Genomic DNA, 19,369 nt, shown 5'->3' with positions numbered 1-19,369 from the left:
TTGTCCTGCCATTGGAAATTAGGGTTTTTTGTTGACGCCCTTTCGCCACCGATCCGGACTGGGTCACCTCCTTTGCTGCTGTCGCAAAGCACTTAAGCTTTATGGGGCCATGTGTTTCTAATTAGAAACACATGGCCCCATAAAGACAAGAGATCTATGCTTGTTAAAAGTCCCGTTCTGTTGAAGGCGCATTGTCTAAGCGCTTGCTGGGCTCAAGGGGATGCCGCGGGCCTGTCTTTGTGGCCCCAACTCCTAGGGAGTCTGTCCTCATGGCTCACCTTTGGCATGAGACTATCTGCGTGGCTCACTCTTAGAGCGAGGGCGCGTGTGTGTGCTATAGGTTCTAGTCTTTCCGCGCATGGTTTCCCCCATGCCTCCTAAAGTTTCTGGTGCGAGGGGGTGCCCAGGGTGACCTGTCTCAGCACCACGCCTTTCTCGGCGTGTTTACATTTGCAGTCCGTCACCGCGTGCACGCTGTGCTTCCTGATCCCGTGGAAGACAATGGTAATGAGGACGGACAAGATGCCCACTGCAATGCCAATCATGATGCCCAGGTGAAGGGGCCCCACGTGGAGGTGGTGTGGTCCTGGGCACTGCTGTGGGTGTGGTGACGTCTTCGGAGCTCCCTTCCTCGTTGCCATAGAGTTTACAGGACTGTAGGTCGGCTTGCAGAGTGTACCCGGGCCGGCAGGAGCACCGGAAGGAGCCGGGGTGTTGTCACAGTACTCGGAGAGGCACTCGTCAATATCCACACAGATGGTTCTAGGTGTGCCCTCCACACTGAATGCTTGCATCGCGCTGGCATCGCCTTTCTGAATGATGTACCCCGGGGGGCAGCGACAGGACTCCATGGTGTGTGAGTCACATTCCACCGGGCACTCAGTGCTATTGCATAATATCTGGCACTTGCTGGGATTGGCAGAGTCTACTCCACAGCTTTCCAAACTTTTCATGTTGGTGACACACCTTTTTGTGAAAAAAATTTCAGGGACACGGTAACGTGAGCGAGCTAGCCCGAACCACCCACAACCCCACACACAACCCCCCACACACAACCCCCCCACACACAACCCCCCCACACACACAACCCGCACACACCCATACAACCCCACAGACACGACCCCACACATCCAACCCCACACACACAACCCCACACCCACCCACCCCCACACAACCCCTACACAAACAACCCCCATGCACACAACCCCACCCCCACAACGCAACACACACACACACACCTCCCCCACACACACACCCAGAACCCCACACACAACCTCACACACACACACAACCCCACACACAACCTCACACACACACACAACCCCCACACACACATACAACCCCACACACACACAACCCCACACATCCAACCCCACACATCCAACCCCACACACACAACCCCACACACACCAACACCCACCCACCCCCACACACACACACCCACACACACATAACCCCAGACACAACCCCACACACAACCACACACACACACACACACAACCCCCCACACACACACAACCCCCCCACACACACACACACGCACGGATGGTGAGCCACTGACCCAAATGCCTTTAAGATTTCCAAGAGACAGTCACCAGTTAGCTGACAACACAGAAGTTCTGTCTTGTTTGTGCACCGCCACATTTCATGGAAACACTAACCTGGTGTGTCCAAATATTCACCAGAAAGATATCAGCCACCGAATGAACTGCCGAACCACTGAAAGCTATTCTTGGCTCCAAACCAATTTGACATTGAAGCTATGTTTGTATGCTACCTATAAGTGAAGCTAGTTATTATAACCCCATATTCTATTGATTATATTTTTTGTAACACTTATTTGCAGTCCACCATACAAAGTTAGGCATTAAACTTTATTCCTATCCGCTTGCGGCCCTAGCACCGAAATACTGTACTTTCTCCTTTTCTAAGCACTATAAATGACAAACAGTGGCCATTTGATGGTTGTTACCCCCCACAGAAGGGTGGAAGGCTAGGGGTGAGATCAAGAGGCTAACATTTGGCAGTCGCAAGGGTTTGGCTCACTGAGCTATCCTTCGGCCTAGCCGTTTGACCTAGCCCATCCCAGTTTGGCAACACCCATTTCCATTTTCCAATGGCTCTGTGCAGCAGTCAACCCCCACAGCGACACGGGCTGTTTATACCACAAATCGAAAAATGACTGCATGCTAAACATACTAACTTCATAGCAGAACATCTAAACATTTGGACAATTAAGGTAAAGAAGGCACCATTAGCATCAGTAGACTCCATGTTCAGATACCCAAGTTTGCTGCCGAGGCGCTCCCTCCTTCCCCACCCTCAAGTCGGAAAAATGGTGAGGAATAACCCCAACCCTTGGCCCCTTCCTTCTCGGGGTTCTCAGTCGCAGGCGCGTTAAATGCTGAGCGAATTACCTACTTTTGCCAAGATACACCTTTCAAGTCACAAATTTAATCCCTGACAAACTGATTCCTCCTTTTACCCTTCCTACAAGGATAAAATGTATGCGATAACACTTTTAATGGAGCCTCGAGACTCAGCCAACTGAGTTCAGTAATAATCTCTATTAAATGCCCTACTCTGTGATTAAACAAAACAAAACAAAACAAAACAGTCATTCTCCGTTACCTCTCTCTCGACATATCACAGTTAAGGTTGAAAGCAAAGTCCTCTTTCATGACCATTCAGTAATTGACTTCTCTGTGCCCAGATCAGTTTAGGGGAAGTTGGAGATCAGCCTGTGTGCCCATTCAGTCTTGGCCTCTTTGTCCGTACATTAACACTAGGGACGAGTGGGAGGTCGGTCTCAAAGAATAGTCTCTTTGACTTCTCCAAAGTGTGATTCTTCAAACGAGGAGAATACCAAGGGCGAGGCTAGACGAGCCCGCCTTTAGGGCCCGGCCCCCCGGCCCACACCGCGCCGCCATTGGTTCATAGGCCCAGGAGGCTGCCCTATGGGCAGCCATCCTGGGAAGTACTTCCGGGTCAGGGGGCACGTGACGCACGTCCGGTGGGGGCGTGGGGCAGAGGCCATGACCTATTTAGGTCGGGGTCACGGTCAACTCGGCCTCTTTCCCCGCCTGCGCCGGACCTGATCGCCCACTCCCTGTCCGTTAGTCAGCTAGTTTTAATCTTAGTTTTAAACTTAGGTGGCCCAGTAGCTTCCCCGCCCCATAGTCTGACCCCCGAGAAGGACATTGACGGAGTGCCGACGAACCTCGACGAGCAGCGGAGGAGAGAGCGCCGACCGGGTCGCCAGGTGAGGTGCCGGGGTTAGCTGAGGCTGGGGGCGGGCGCGGGTCCGGGGCTTGTTTGACGCCTCCTCCTGCTGCAGCCCGGTGAGGTGTTGGGAGCGGAGGGCGTGGTGCGGGCCCGCGTTCGCCTGCAGCGGCCTTAGGAAAGGGCAGCAGAGCTCCGGCGCCGTCGCCTGGCGGCAGGGTGGGTGTGGGGCGAGGGAGAGGGGTAGCGGGACTCGGAGTAGTAGGTAGCGGTGCAAAGAAGGTACCATGGCACCCAGGGGGCAGAGCCATAAGCGCAAGGGCAAAGACCCGGAGATTGCGCAGTTACTGGCCTTGCTCCTCCAGAAGTTTAACGGGGACGACGAGGGCAGTGAAGTAGAGTCTGAGGGGCCCCATTCCGATCCGGAGGGCGAGTCCCCGAGCATTGCGGAGCGCCCACGCAGGCGTGGTGTCCCGCCCAAAGCGGCGTTCCCTCCCCTGCCCAAGAAACCGAGGGCACAGAATCCTAGGGTCACACGTGGGCAGAAGAAGAAAGGGAGCGGTGCGAGGAGAAGACATGTCACCAGAAGCAACTTTCTAGGGTAGAGGGATGACCGTGCTAAATGTTTTGAGCACTCGAATGTTTGCAAGATTGCCAGAAAAACAAAACATTCCATTTTTAAACACTCCATTACTAATGTCAGTGGAGAACAAGATTACATTGCAAACATACCGCCAGTGCACCCGCCTCAAAAATACATAACAGAATGAGATATACAAATCATAGAGATGGCCCCCTAAAATGCGTACCTGACAAACCTAAGGCACATCTCTCTGAACACACTACAAAAACCAGTACCTCTGAATAGCAAAAGGCCAAACCCTGCCCCCTTCAACCTGCGATGCGGATTAGAACATTTTCCCCTAAATGGGTTTTTTAAGCTCCTCTTCTGTTTGTGCTGTCCAGGGCTCAAACAAGACAGATCGCCAGTGTTGCCGCAGACAGCGCCCCGCCACCATCTCGGCTAAGTGAAATGCGTGTTCCCGAGATTACAGTAATTACAACCACAGCGTGAGCTCCAAACACACGCTAAATGAAACATCAGCACGTCAATGGGCAGATAAACAGCGCATTCTTGCTTTAAGACAACCCCCCGGGCAGCCCTAACAAGCGCGACACACCTACACATGGGGCGTGACACAGTAACGTGTTGCGCCACACAGTTTGTAAAGCTGTGGTCTACACTGTACCCCGGGTCACAATCACACCTGTAGGTGCCAGGCAGGTTGATGCAGTTCTGTTCACACACCTGGCCGTAGCACTCATCAATGTCCTCACACTTGTTATCGAACATTTTGTAGCCCGGGTGGCAGAGGCAGTGGAAGCCCCCACCACTGTGTTCTCGCACTGCTGATTGTATTTGTTCTTGTTCACCTGGCAGCCGTCGACGTCGTGGCAGCTGGTGCCATCTTTGCCCAGTTCGTACCCTTCCTGGCACATAGACTGTGGCACATTGTTGGTGGTGTTGAGGAAGCAGAGCTGGGCGCACCTGTGGCTGGGGCAGGGGTTGGGGGGGCAGGACCCTTTGCTGTCCATCTTTAGCCAGCTCCAAGCCCTGGGGGCAGGTGGCAATGCCAGACTCCTCTCGACCGCTGTGGCTGCGGCCTCCGTTCTCCACCTCGCAGTGCCAGGGGCCTGGGCTCTGGGAAACCCATCTCGTGCTGTCCTGGCCTCCGCAGTGAAGCTCCAATCCGTCAGGAGATATTGAGGCCACTGTGTCAGGGGGCAACACCATGAAGTCGCTACCATTAGCTCTGAAGGGGGTCACCTAGGTCACCGTGAGGCCAGAGCCAAGGATTAAGGGGCTGCAAGTGCCCGGTTAGGTGAACTCACACAGGAAACCTTGGCTTCGGCTCTCGCAGTCCATTTTCCACCAGGCCAGATCACTCTGCATGGTCACGCAACGCTGTGAGCAGCTGCTCCCAGCTCCAGGGCCTTCCAGTTGGTGTAGTCTGTGTTGGAGTCTTCGGTGACCCACTGGAAGCCGCGCCGAGGCCCTGGAAGGTCAGGACAGGAGCCGGTTCGAGTAGTGTGAGGCCGGCGGAGCCCTATCCGCAGTGCATGGTTCACCATCATCTCGGCTTCAGACGCACAGCGCCTGCCCCACGATTAGTGTAGCTACAAAGAGCCACACGCTCCTCCCCTGAATGCAATAGATGTTTCACACTGTGTTTCTGACTGAAAGCGCTTTCAGTGCCCAACACCCATCAACTCTGCTTCAGATGCGCAGTGTCTGCCCCACAATCAGTGTACCTACAAAGCTCCATCCGCTCCTCCCCTCAATGCCATAGATGTTTTTCAGACTTAGTGTCTGCCTCGCTTCAGGCGCACAGCACCTTCCTGCGATGAGAGTGCCCCTGAAGCTCCTCCCCTCACAAGAAAAAAATTACCATTTCGTCTCCCTTGGAAGTCGCAATGTATTCAATTTTTTTTAACTGTTTGCTGATTGGGATTGTTTGTATGTAGATTTGCAATCATGCTTTTATTTGTGATTTTTAGCTGCACGTGATAAGGATTTGTAACTTTTGTGGTCAGATCCAAAACACTCATTTACCCACTTATTTGTTTCGACTCAGACGCTGAAGTAAGTAAACACATCGCAAAATGCACAGGGAGGTGTGGCATCGAGCAATCGGCATCGCCTCGCATCTTTATTTATTTCTAAATGGCAATGCTTTGACTTTAAACACGCCTTTCATTGTGTAAGAACTGAGTCGCTTTCACTATGTATTTGCATTTCTTTATTTCACACTGGCAAACAAATTGATTTGCTTTTCCGAAGGTGCTGGGCCAACAGCTGGTTGTTCTCCCGTACCCAGATCACTCCCCTGCCGCTGTTCACTGTTAACCCAACTTGCTCTTCTGTCCCAGGCTCTCATCTCCCCACCCCTCCTCCACCCTGAGCTACTTCCCTTCCTGCTGTCTCCTGAGCACCGATCAATTGATTTACAGCCTCAATAGCTGTAACTTTAACTTACTAAAAACAAAACTGCCACTGCAAATAAAATAACCTGCATAAAAACATTACCACTTCATTGATGTCTCTCTATTCTCCTTGTCACACTGTCCCTCTTTTCACGTTATCACACTGTCCCTCCTTTCACCAGAGTCTCTCGTCTTCTTAGTGGACTACTCCTTTCACCTCAGCCTTTCACTGTCTTCTAATAGCACTCCCCTCCGCTACTTCAGGGGCTAGCTCTCCCCTCGCCATTCTGTCCCTCCTTTCACCAGTGGATCTCCATTTCTCACCAGTCACTTATTTCATCACCAACTTTGTCTCTCATTGTGACACTCTCCACCAGCACTTCACAGGCTCTACCTTATTAGGTCTCGCCTGGTGCTGGCGGTGCGCATGCGCTGCCGTTGCCTTGCGAGCGCTTCTTGGAATCTATACGATTCCAGAAGCTCGCTTTCTGCTCCGCCCGTGTTTTGCATTGGTGCGTGTCATTTTACGTCACCAATTATGCAAAACTGGGTGTTCTCATTGTCCAGGAGGGTTTTTAGTCCCTCCTGGTTACCACCATGGGCTTGCATCTTTTACTGGCGGCGGGAGACCGTGTCTTCTAATTAGCCGCTATGCATTTTTTTTTTTTCTCATTCAGCTTTTGCAAAGGCAGCCGCATATTTATTTTTGCATTGCGCTTTCACATACAGTGAAAGCGTAATGCATTTTTACTGCACTTTATATAAGCTACATGCAAGGACAGTTTACCTTGCATGTAAACAGCAGGCAGCGCAACCATCTCGGCGGTGCTTCTGTGTATGAGTACATGGCATGCAGTCTGACATTCCACTGACCAGAGTCTCCCTATGCACCAATATTCCAGCAGGCTGCTTGTTTCCACATTGCTGCTGGTCCCACCCTCCAAAACCTTCCTGGGCTCGCCCACTTCCTCAAGGTCTGCCTGGGATAGATTGTAGGAATACAGGTGCTACTTTACATCAGTGTGGAAGTCACTTGTCTGACCCTTGTCCCTGTCTCTCTCTTTTTAGATCTTATGTTTTCACCCCTCTCTTTCCCAGGGCCACCTCTCCCCGAGCGCCCTACCAGGTATTCTCCATTTTCTCCCACAGCTCCACCCCTTGCTCTGGACGCTCCTACTTGGCTGTAGATACTTAGCCCCGCAACGCCTCGCCATGGAACGGGCTCTGGAGAACAACCTTCCAGGAGCTGGAGCTGCGAAAAGTGAAATACGGTCCCTTATGGGACAGGAAGCAGGCGAGGAGCAGCGGCCAGTAGTCTGGAGAGCAGGTTTAAAACATGGGTTGGGGGTTACAGCGAGCTGGGATGGGGAACTGGGGCCGCTACTCCGTATAGCTCCTGAATGTTCCCATGCCCTGCATGCACCTTCAGATAGTTATAACTTCGTAGCCAGCATCATATACACATATATATTTTTTTCATTTCTCTATCGTGTGAACTCGAGGCAAAGGTATTGGAACGCTTTGTGAGCACCCTTTACACAAGGACACATTTGTTTTTGTAGCCACAGGAGATACAGTGAGTTGCCCAGAATCTCAGGACCTTGAGCCAACGCCGAGACCCGAACGTGGTTCCCCAATTACAATCTCGGCAGAGTGGGCAGCTCTGGGGTTACGCCACACCCTGTCCTCCAATGGAATGTGCCTTGCTGAGCTGCCACATTTGGAGTGAGAGATTTCGAGTGCGGGGTGGAGGACTTGGTAACCAGGAGCTGAATTTGCCCTTCTCCTTCAGCCTAATCCGGCCCAGCATCCCCGCCCCCCTGCTTTGTTATTCACTTCACAGGTCTATTGTCCACTTGAGCTCCTCCAGGCAGCCAAGGCCTCTTCCTTAAAGGCCTCAGTGAATGGTGTAAACAGGGCATTTGGGTATTTAGGTGACTTGAATAATCAGTGATGGACTTTGATGCTGCGCGCGACGTTGCGGTCCTGGTAAGCTTTAATAGTGCACATCTGACACTTGTAGTTGTTCGGCGATTAGGTGTATTTATTGTTGTATGGGATGCGTATTTTCTAATTGCTGTTGTTTTTTGTGGGGGGGCAATGAACACCTTTACTTATACCCAGGGCTCAAGTCCTAAAAAAAGAAGTGGGGGGACTCTCCAATTTAGGTGGTGACACAGGAAGTGACATCACGACAGGAAGTGACATCACGGCAGGAAGTGACATCACGGCAGGAAGTGACATCACGGCAGGAAGTGACATCACGGCAGGAACTGACATCACAACAGGAAGTGACATCACATGTGAGGCAGATCTATCATTTGCACATATTGCAAGATTTAACAATTGAAGCTGCTCAGTACTTAAGCCTGTGACTTAAGGTCCCTGTGTGGGGGAATTAAACAGCCCAAATATGGATGAAGTTTGGCATACAACTACATTAGTCAAGCCATTAAGTGCTGTAAGTGAGGCATACTAAAACATGGCACCATGAACAAAAGCAGAGTTTGTGCGTTGAAAATAACCCAAAGAAAACCACATGCCAGAAACCACAATAGTGATTATCAAAACTATAAAATGTATTACGCTACCTAGAACACCACATTTAAATAGGCTTCCGACACAACTCTAGCAATGCGCATTTTTTGCACTGACATATCTGTACTTCCTTGCAACATGATGCGTCATTGTAAATATGACGCATCCTTGGTGTCGCAAGGAGGGTGCACTGAAAAGTGGTGCATCGCTGCTTTCACGCAGCGATGTGCCACTTCTCGTAAATGAGGCCCAAAGTGATTTGCCCAGAATCACAGGATGTTGAACTAATGCCGTGACTCCAACATAGTTCCCAAGTTCCAAAGTTGGAATCTCTGGTCAAGGTAGCTTCACAGCTAGGCCTGTGCAAACACGCCAGTGCCCCCCCCTCCTCCTCCCACACACCTTACACTCCGTGCAGAAAGACACAGCCTAAGATGACAACACCTGGCCCCTAGCAAAGTCCCTCCATCCCTGTCCACCAACGCCTGAGTATGATGTGATGGCCCAGTGGGGGAAAGGCCAGGGGAAAGAGTGCTTTTGGGCTGGGTCGAACCCAAGGTGGTGATGTGAAAATGACCCTACAGCCAGAGCAGCAACTGGCCCCCAGGCAGGCCGCTTCCCACTCACCCCCTCCCCAGCCCACTATAGTCTCAGGGATATGGCCTGGCAGAAGTGGAAGGAAGCAAAGAACAAAGCTTCTGGGCCGGCCTCTGAGGTGTGGGGTGGAGGGGGCAATGACGGCTGAGGTGAAGATGGGCCATCGGCCCTTATCACTTGACACTTAACCCCCCAGTGAGGCTGCTTTATTCTTCGAGTCCTGTTTCTGTTTGACCGCCCAGCAGGGGAGAAGGAACACTACTTTGTCTGTGCAGCCCCCCCGAAGGGCTAAGCTGAGGTCACTAAGGCAAGCCTTGTGACACAAGTCCCTGCCCTGACTCGCCGCAGCTGCCTTACAATACCGCAGCCTGGTGGGGGCCCTGCCGAAGATAGCAGGGTTCTGTGAGCCAGGTGACACAGGGCTTAAAAAACGGCCCACGGGTGTGGAGCCGCATGTGGAGTGAACGCGTGGCCGCCAACGCAGCTGCGGCGAGTGGTCTCATAGCTCCTGGAGGAACTCAGACCCCGGGAGCCATTCTCATACTCCAGACGACCTTTTCTCAGAGTTTTATATAGCGCAAACTTGACCCGAATCGGGTATCAGAGCGCCTTACATGGCACCAGTTACGTTACATGAGTACACACATTATTTTTTGTTAGGCATGGGGAGATTAAGTGATTTGCCCAGAATCACAGGACGTTGAACGTTGTTGCCGAGACTCGAACCCAGATCCCCAGGTCCGAGGTTGAGCGAACTATCCGTTAGGCTATGCAGAGGGGGTCTACATGGATCCAGTTATTTACTAGTCCATTCTACCAAAGACCCATCCTTTACGCACGTCCAAGGCATAATTAAGGCACTTCCGTTTCACTGCAAAGAAAAGTAAGTAGAACTCTCTACGCATCAGCACAGGTACAGATGCCAATGGACTTATCTTACTGCCACCAACACCAAGCAAACCGCTTTGACATAGGCAGTAAATACTCGCTCCAAGAGGAGAACCACCCTTAAGTTCCCAAAAGTCTGGGCAAAGCAGATGACATACAAAAACATCAGCACACAGCTGGTTACAACCATGTGCACACAGAAAATTTGAAGTTACAGACTGTCCCAATTTTAAGGTATTGTGATCAGAGCAGTAAGCCCTTCTGTGGGTTAAACAGTTACAAAAAAAAAAGTTTTACCTTTACGAAAAACAAGTTCCCATTCAAAACAATTAGTCCGATTTCCAATTCATAGACACCTCAATGTTCTAGCAAATGAGAAAGATGTTCGCTGAGCTGTGCGCTCTTTATCGCATTTTGAAGGACCAAATCCAGCGGAGGGTGGACGGCGTTTTAAAAAGCAGGGGGGACTGCATCCCCCTGGAAAATAAGTGGGGGGACGCCGTCCACCCGCGTGGTACCCCGACTCGAGCCCTGCTTATACCCTTTATACATGCTAAGTGTTTCGGTGTACAGCTGTACACGAGTACTCTTGTGTGACATATAGTTTTATCTAAAGAGTTCTGAGGAGCATTGAAAATGCAATAGGTCTTGCCTTTATTTAAGTTAAAGCCATTTGATTTGCTAATGGTATTGTATAGCAAAGCAAATGGCTTTAACTTAATGAAAGGCGAGACCTATTGCTTTTGTAATGCTTGTTTATTCTGCTACTTAATACAGAAGAGCGTATGGCATATTTTACAGTGTCTTCCATCACCTCGCGGCACTATAAAACTTTAAAATAAAAATAAAATAAAGCCTGAACTCGGAAAAGGAGTTCTTTATTTGTGGTAAGGGCAATTTTACACGTTGTCATAAATACCTATATATCGCTATGTGGTTTGTGAGCAGTAGTGTTACGTGAACATTTGAAGAAGGCGCTGGAAAGGAGCAGGCCCTGAGCCTGAGTCAGCTGTCTTATTTTTGCACACAGCAAGGCCTATCTCATATCCGAGCTGGGCACGTGGCCCATACACACCGTGCCAGGGAGAGTTAATTTTAACTCAAAAACAGCAACAGACACAACATGGAGCGTCCCCGGGAGACGAGGGGAGCAGGGCCCGAGGGGGAGGACCCTTCCCCGGACGCCGTGCTCCAGGTGGGCCCGCGGCGCTTCCGCGTGCACCGGCGGGCCCTGGCCTCCCACAGCCGCTACTTCGAGGCGCTGTTCTACGGAGGGGCCAAGGAAAGCTCCCAGAGGCACATCGTGCTGAGCGGGGTGGACGTCGAGGCCTTCAAGCTCCTGCTGGGGTTCGTGCAGACGGCCCGCGTGGCCCTGACCCGGGACAACGTGTCCAGCGTGCTGGAGACCGCAGACTTCCTGCAGTTCCACCGGGTCAAGCGCCTCTGCGTCAAGTTCCTGGAGAAGGAGCTACACGTGTCCAACTGCCTGGACATGATGTCCTACGCCCAGCAGTTCGCCTGCCCGGAGCTGCACGAGGCCGCCCTCTACGTGGCCCTGACGCACTTTGCAGACTTGATGACGCAGGAGGACTGGGGGCTCCTGCAGCACCCCAAGGAAACCCTGGCGCAGCTGCTGGCGCGAGACGAGCTCTTCGTGGCGCGCGAGGACGTGGCCTTCGACGCGGTGCTCAGGTGGGTGATGGAGGACCCCGCGCGCGAGGAGGAGGGCCTCTTCCAACTGATGGGCCTGGTCCGGATGCCCTTCCTTAGCCTGTCCTTCCTGAACGTGCTCATCGGGCGCAGCCAGCGCGCGCCCCAGCAGGATGCCTACGCCCGGCTGGTGAAGAAGCTGGACAGTGGCCCTCCCGAGGGGTCAGGGAGCGAGGAGGAGCCCCAGCAATGCACCAGCAGAAGCTACGACACCCTCTACATCCTGGGAGGGAAGCACGACCAGGAGCAGCAGGAGCTCTTCCAGTTCCACCCCAAGATGGACACCTGGCAGCCATGTTCGCCTCTGCAGCGCAAGAACCTGACCCAGTATGCTGTGGCAGCAGTAGGTAACTTCCGTTGCAGTATTGCACCCATGCACGCTTTTCCTACTTGGATTGCTAATTTAATTGTCTGTTAAATGCATGCTCTCATTTAGTTGAGCTGCGGAACATATTTTACTTAAAATGCTTAGAAATGACAAATTCTGCAGTTAAAAGTGCTAGATATAAATTGCCTGTGGCACAACGTTTTTGGAAGGCGTATGTGGCATTGTCTGAGGCCCTCATTTTTTTGTCTGCCAAAGTGATATATATCCCTGAGGCGGGATACCTCCACAGCCGACTCAACTGGCCTGGTGTCCACCCCACTTTAAATTACAATGTGCGGAAACATCAGGTCAAACTGCCCACCTTTCTGAGGCAGGCAGAGGGTACAGATGCAGCATAGCTGATTTTGTTAGTGAAATTGGTACTAACTGGGATGGAGATGTGATGGCTAGAGTAGATTCTAATTGGCCAGGGGTGCCCCCACGCTAAATTACCAAGAGTGGGACCACTAGTAAAAATACTCACAGGTCTGTGGTATGTAGAGGGAAGAGATGCAACTCAGCTCCCACCTGGCCAACCTCCTTGAGCACAGGTAGGGAATGAATTCAACACTGCCACCTACACAGAAGCCTCCCCACCACCTTTGCCTCAAGTACCCTCTGGAAACCTCATTTGGCAACCCTCATTAGCACTGCACTTTCCCATTTGTTACCTGCTCAGAGCTGGTGGTAAATGGGAGTGAAAAGTTCCCGGAACCAGGAAAAACTACGAGGGGAAGAACCTTGTAATACTGTTATCGCAAAACCCTGAGGCATTTACAATCTAGAAAATCTGTGCTTGCTGTATGTGTGAGTACTTATCTCTTTAGGCACGCGAGTACCACTGCAAGGTACAACAATCATAGCTTCTCCGGAGCACTCCTGGAATTCTCTGGGAATTCCAATGAAGTGTGACAATTACTTAAATCCCAGGGGTAAGTCTTCTAGAGCATAGCTTTGGCTTTCTGTGTGAATACAGCTCGTTATCGTTAAATATGAGTAAGTATCAAGGGAAAGAGCGGCCAGCAGTAGCAGGGAAGAGGGCAGACGTGAAGTAAGAATAGGTTCATTGTAATTATGTAGGATTGAAGCAAAATATTTCACCAGCAATGGCCAAGGCCAACTATTGGTTTTGCCAATGATTTTTTTGTGCTTGAATTTACATTTGCTAGACTTGAGACACATACAATTATCATGAATCTATCAATTTGTGCCTATTGGTTTTTTGATCGCGCCCAACAGTCATTTGCTCCATCCACTGTGCATCTGGTTTACATATACAGGCACTGGGCTTCCTTCTCTGTGCTTCTGGCTTCATGTCATTGACATGCCTCTATGCATCCGCTGACTGATCCAAACTGAAACAACCTCTTGTCAGACCTATCTAATTTAGTCATGGCTCTACTTATAGTTATTTTAGTATACAGCACAGATACATGAAAAAGGAACCAAAGTTAAATTATATTTAGATTGTGTTTTATTTATCAAAAAACATTTCATTTCTCTCTTTTTTTATTTCTTTTTTTGTATATAAAAGTATTTTTTCAGATAAACCATAACATGAGATTATTTACAATATCATTCAAGGATAAAGAAGAGAAAACACTTTTTATTATTTTTCTATTCATAAATAAATAAATAACCCCCACAGGAAAAACAGAAGTGAAATCAAGAAACATTCCCTTATTCAACCTATCTCACCATTCATTCCTCTCAAACACACAAGCTCTCATACTGTGCAAAATATATTTACAAGGAAACACATCTGAGACAATGATCTGTATGTCTTATACATTTAAAATAGCGTCAGTACATCATTCTTTGGTTTTGAAAAATCCTTTCCTCGGCATGGCTATTTAGATGGAATTCTCAGATGTGTGTGGCTGGCCTACGTACGTTTCGGTGAAAGCAAGATGTTATCAACTTCATCAGGGCCGAAAAGGTACATTTTCCAAAAGAGAAGAGTGGGGGTTCTTAGTATATGTTATATGGAAATTACGGTAGGCAAATAAAGTCTATTTCTGGGTCGGTAAATAGCCGTCGTATTAAAGGTCAGTCGAACTGTAGCAGAAATGGATTTACTCCAAAGTATTAGAGATTGTACTGTCCTGAATCATGAGGACGTGATTCTGGCTGAAATATCCAAATAGGAACTTGGTAAATGTGTCCAGTTTAGTCTATTTATGAACGAAGGATTGTTCATTGTTTAGAATCATATGTCGGTATCCATCTTTGCTTAATATTCACGGTGCTGCAATTATTGATTATAAGCAGCCAGTCTAAATGGGCAGCTGTCGCTTTCTTATGGCGCCTCCGTCTTTCGAAACCCAGTACATGCTTTCGGCTTGTTCCTGCATGCATAAGGCGCGAGTCTTTGGCCCTCAATACGAGTGTCATGGTAGGTGAGATCGAGCCATTAACAGGAGTTATCCTGCATTAGAATTATGAGATCTGCTGGAACGCCCTGGATCAGGCACCTTTCACCTGAGGACTTCGCCAGCAGGGAGCAGACAAAATCTTTGGGTGAACCATAAGGTGAAATTAAAAGAGGAATAGCTTGAAAACCCATAACAGTAAAACAATTGCTCAGTTTCCTCATTCCCTAGTGTGCCCTCAGGATACACCCTGGATTTCAAAAGTGTGCCCCATGCCCCCACGATATCGATATCCTTCTATTCATTAAGCGGGGTTGTAATAGGACAAAAAGCGAGTTCGTCTTAATGAGGGCCTCTGTGTTCTTGTATTGAATCACCTATCTTTAGCTCTTTGTCTAGAGGCCCTTGTCTGAGCATATATATATAACTTTGACTTAACAACAGGTTTATGACTGGAATACAAAAACCTTTTCCTTATTTTTTTAAGCCTCAAAGTTTGTGATTTTCTTTACTTTTGTTATCTTCTATACACGTTTGCCCTGATTCTATATGTTAGTGGCTTGAGCCAGTATACCTTTGTCTTGACATTATATCTCTTCGCATGATCTAGTTTTCTTTATTGTAAGTCTCAGTGACTTTGGCTTGTGTGCAGGTCTTTGACTTGAATGACTGTGTATGATATATCTTTTTTTGGGGTGGCTCTAATGCTCCAGCAAAGTTGCTATTTTGCTCTTACATGTTTATGGTTTGACTTACGTCTTTGACTGGAGTTGGGTGATAATGAAATACCCTATGGTTTTCGAAGTGCTAAATCTTCCACACAAGCGAAATTCCCACACATCATGCCAACAGCAGAGACAATTCTGCCGTACAGGTTTTCATCCGATTTACCCCTTCCTCCAGAAAGCAGAGGCTCTGTTCCCACACAGCTCTGATCCAGGCTCTGTAGGTCAACTTTAAGTAGAAGTCAAGTCTAAGTTACATTTTCTTTTCCAGGAAACCTGTTGTTTGTGACAGGAGGACATTTCAGAGGTGACTTTGTATGGTACAGTGTGGACTGGGTCCTCATCTACAACTGCTGGGAGAACCACTGGATAGAGGGTCCTCCAATGAAGAATTCTCGGGACTGCCACTGTGCCGTCGGCGTGGGAATTCACCTGTACGTACTGGGTGGCAGCACCGACTCGGGGGTTATCTCCGACGTGGAGCGCCTGGCGCTGACAGACCTACAGTGGGAAAGCACCAGCCCTATGGTCCGGCCAGTGGAGAGGGCTGCTGCTGTGAGCCTGGGGACCAAACTGTATGTTATCTGCGGTCGAGATGAACACGGGGATGTTTATGGCGGTGTGCAAAGACTGGATATCGAAACTGATGTGTGGGACGTGGTCTCCTTCTCCCCTCTTCCCAGGTAAGTGGTTCCATTTTGAGTATGTGCCCATTAAATTGGGACATCCACCAATACCCATTTTTTGTGAGCTGGGGAAGGAGGGAATTGGTGATCTAATCATGAGGAACAAAAGCAAATTTGGCAGCTTGTCTAACTAGTGCTTAAATGGAAAACAAAATGAAGATATTGTATGTATACATGTGCATAAATGAGTGTGCTATCTGCTAAGTTAGTGTGAAATCTCCTATTAGGTCTGCACTTGTGAAGGCTAGTATGTTTGGAGGAGTTTTACTTACAAAGAAGATTGAGCCTGTCTTATGGCTGTTGACACCAGGCTTGTTGGGATTCCTCCGTTCTTCTTTTGGCATTTGGACCCGATAGACAGTGGAGATGCTTGGGCTAATAGGCACGAAGGGCTAGTCGTACGCAATTCAGATGGAAATAATCATCATCTCTGGTATGCTGGAATTTATAATAATTATGCCTTCTTAATTGGTAGAAATTCATACATTTCAGTTCTGCTCTTGCTATATTTTGGCATTCTACTGGAAAATGCACCTAAAGTCAATTAGCCTGGTGTTTTTCAATGCGAACAAAGTCATTTTACAGGTTTCTAGTCTTGCAAAATCTTAATAAAATATTATTAAGTCTCCTTGTAACTGCTGTAAAGTTCTATTACCTAGAGGGCCACTAGAATTATGAGTCAAAGAGGGACCACGTTGTGCATCATTGTTGACTAAATAAAACAGCAAAAAAGTTAAACTGGCATAATATGGCACATTCTGTAGCAGTCATACTTAACTATTATGCTTAGTGCTCCCTTTTTGCTGTTGACTTATGACCTGGAAGCAAATTAAATTTTTGGTGGAATTTGCAAAGTATGCACAGATGATGGATTACGTAGCAAACCTGGTACAGCCGCAATTATATTGATGAGACCCTGGCAGCAGAAACACCTAATTTCAGTGGCCCTGACTACATACTTCTTAATTAAGTTCTTGACTTTTCTTTTAACAACAGGTATGACCTTTGTGCTACCGTGCTAAATGGGGCTATCTACACGATTGGCGGGCAGACATTTCGCTTTGATGTGGATACAGACGAGTGGAGTCAAGTGGACGAAGAGTGCCTCGACCGGAAGTTCTTCATGGCTTGCAGTAGTGCTAACGGCCGGGTGTTCGCCGTGGGACAGAGCAGGGGCAGTGTGGCACAGCCAGTGTCCAGCATGGTCTTGTATGACCCCTACACAGATATCTGTAAGGTCGTGGAGGACAGCGTCCCATGCCCCCTCCCAATCCATGGTTGTGTGACTGTGCGACGTTTCGATATGTGGTGAGGAACCTGCACTAAAGACGCGTTTTGCGAAGATGCCCATGACCATTTTTTCAGAGAAAGCACTTTGTACAATTGACGATTATGCAAGTAATTCTGCATCATATAGGATAATAAGTGCCATAATATGGTACATACCATGAACTGAAGTGAAAGCTGCAACCTAAGAATGAAGACCTTTGACTATCCCACTTTCCATTGAAGGATGAGGTGCTTGATTGGTTCTGAAGTGATTTTAGCTGGTGGTCAGCAGGTCACAGCAGCCTGTGGTCAACACCTTAGCAATCGTAAACACCAATTTAACATATAATTCTCAGTACTATATTTACAAAGTTATTTGTCTGCATTCACCATGTTGGCATTGGTCATGAGTAACACTCTTCTCGTGGTTGGTTTAGCAAATGATTCTTCCCAAGAGTATATGGCTTTGTTCTTACTGCATGTGATGTATGAAAGGCATTTTCTTAATCTGTGTGTACCGGAAAATGTGTTAGTATATATGAACATAGTTCTCCAAATCGTGTGCGTTCCGCTGAATTCCTAGAGTCATTTACGGGGAGTAGAGCAACACAGCAGTGTACTACTAACGCACTTAAAGACACTCACCACCAGTTATGAATGACATCAGTTAACAAACGGACCACACAATTGGGTAGAAACATTAATAGCTCGTACATAAAACCTACTTGGCAAATCAAAAAATGCCTGGCATAACAAATATACATTTTAAAAGCTCCAACTAGCTTTTGGTGTTGCACATTTTATTTTTTCCTCTCTCAATTTGTTTTCTCGATTTATATTTTTTACCAAGGTCTGATAGCTTCTCTTGAACCTCTTGATTATTGATTTTGTTGATGCTAACTTATGATGGTATGATTGATTAGCACCTTTCAAGTAGGTTTTCACTACCTCTGCTGACTGCTAGTGCCTTTAAAACCATTTCCATGAGCATCTGGGACTGAATAAAACGATACGATGACTATTTAAATCTATATTGTGTTAGATCTCTTTGTACAGAACTCGTGCATACGTCTGTTGTGATCCACAGTGACAGCTATACGCTAATGTTGCACTTTTATCTTGTAAGATGTCTTGTACTGCATAGAGAAAGATGGTTATCCCCTTATTACTTGTATTTTGCTGCTATAAATGTTGTATACCTTTGCTGGAGAAAACCTCAACCTTGATTGTGCATTGCTTTGACAAAGGTTAGAGATAGCAATGGAAAGTCCTACTTCAACTCAGTTGCGGATTATAAAATTGCTGTTGCAATCCTTGTTCAGCCTGAGAATCTGCAAGATAAGACCGCTGAGACTTGGGTCTTAGGACTGAGAAATCCATCAGGGATAAAGAGGGGTAGATCCAAGCCAGATTTTCAAGCTGTCCACCTACAATGAATTTGCTTAAAATGGTTCTAAGTGGACCACATTTACATAGCCAGACGTCAACCTAAACATCTGTCATAAATCCTGCACTCCTGGACTACCCTGTCTCAGAAATGGATGATGCCGCTTTTAGTTCACTTCATATGAGGATTCAAAGCGTTACTTTATGTGTGGTCAAGTGAGTGAATCTTAGCAATACTACAGAAGGATTTTATAATTAGTTCTGCTTTACAGCAGAATTCCCAAAATCCATAATGCATATATTTAATCAAAATAAATTATCTTATTTGGTCAAAATAAAACCATGTAATTGTGTCAACTGTTGAGGTTATGCTTATAAGCATCTATTGATGCATCCATCTTAACAAGAAATCATATTTTCTCTTTGAAAATATGCTGGAACTCAAGAAGTGTGCTTTGCAATCTTTGTATATCTATCTGAACATCTTAATATTGTAGGACTATAAAGCACATTATAGGTGGCGAACCTCTGGGAGGAAAATGATTCCTCGTAAAGAATTAAATGTAATTAATTTCACCGGTAGGATTCAGATTTTGAAAATGGTGTGGCAAAGAAAGGCTTCAA

At 48.0% G+C, this 19,369-nt stretch overlaps 1 protein-coding gene across 1 annotated transcript; it reads left to right on the top strand.

The window, feature by feature from the left end:
- The first annotated feature begins 11,353 nt into the window (after window positions 1-11,353).
- LOC144797596 (kelch-like protein 23) lies at window positions 11,354-18,631 on the top strand. The gene is made up of 3 exons (XM_078668269.1): window positions 11,354-12,287; window positions 15,676-16,087; window positions 17,087-18,631. Exons 1-3 carry the CDS (start codon window positions 11,354-11,356, stop codon window positions 17,400-17,402), a joined length of 1,662 nt encoding a protein of 553 aa, XP_078524395.1. The 3' UTR covers window positions 17,403-18,631.
- Window positions 18,632-19,369: the final 738 nt, after the last annotated feature.

The sequence above is a fragment of the Lissotriton helveticus genome, chromosome 12 (assembly GCF_964261635.1).
Source record: "Lissotriton helveticus chromosome 12, aLisHel1.1, whole genome shotgun sequence".
In the NCBI taxonomy this organism is placed as follows: Eukaryota; Metazoa; Chordata; class Amphibia; order Caudata; family Salamandridae; genus Lissotriton; species Lissotriton helveticus.
This window is presented reverse-complemented; position numbering and strand designations above follow the sequence as displayed.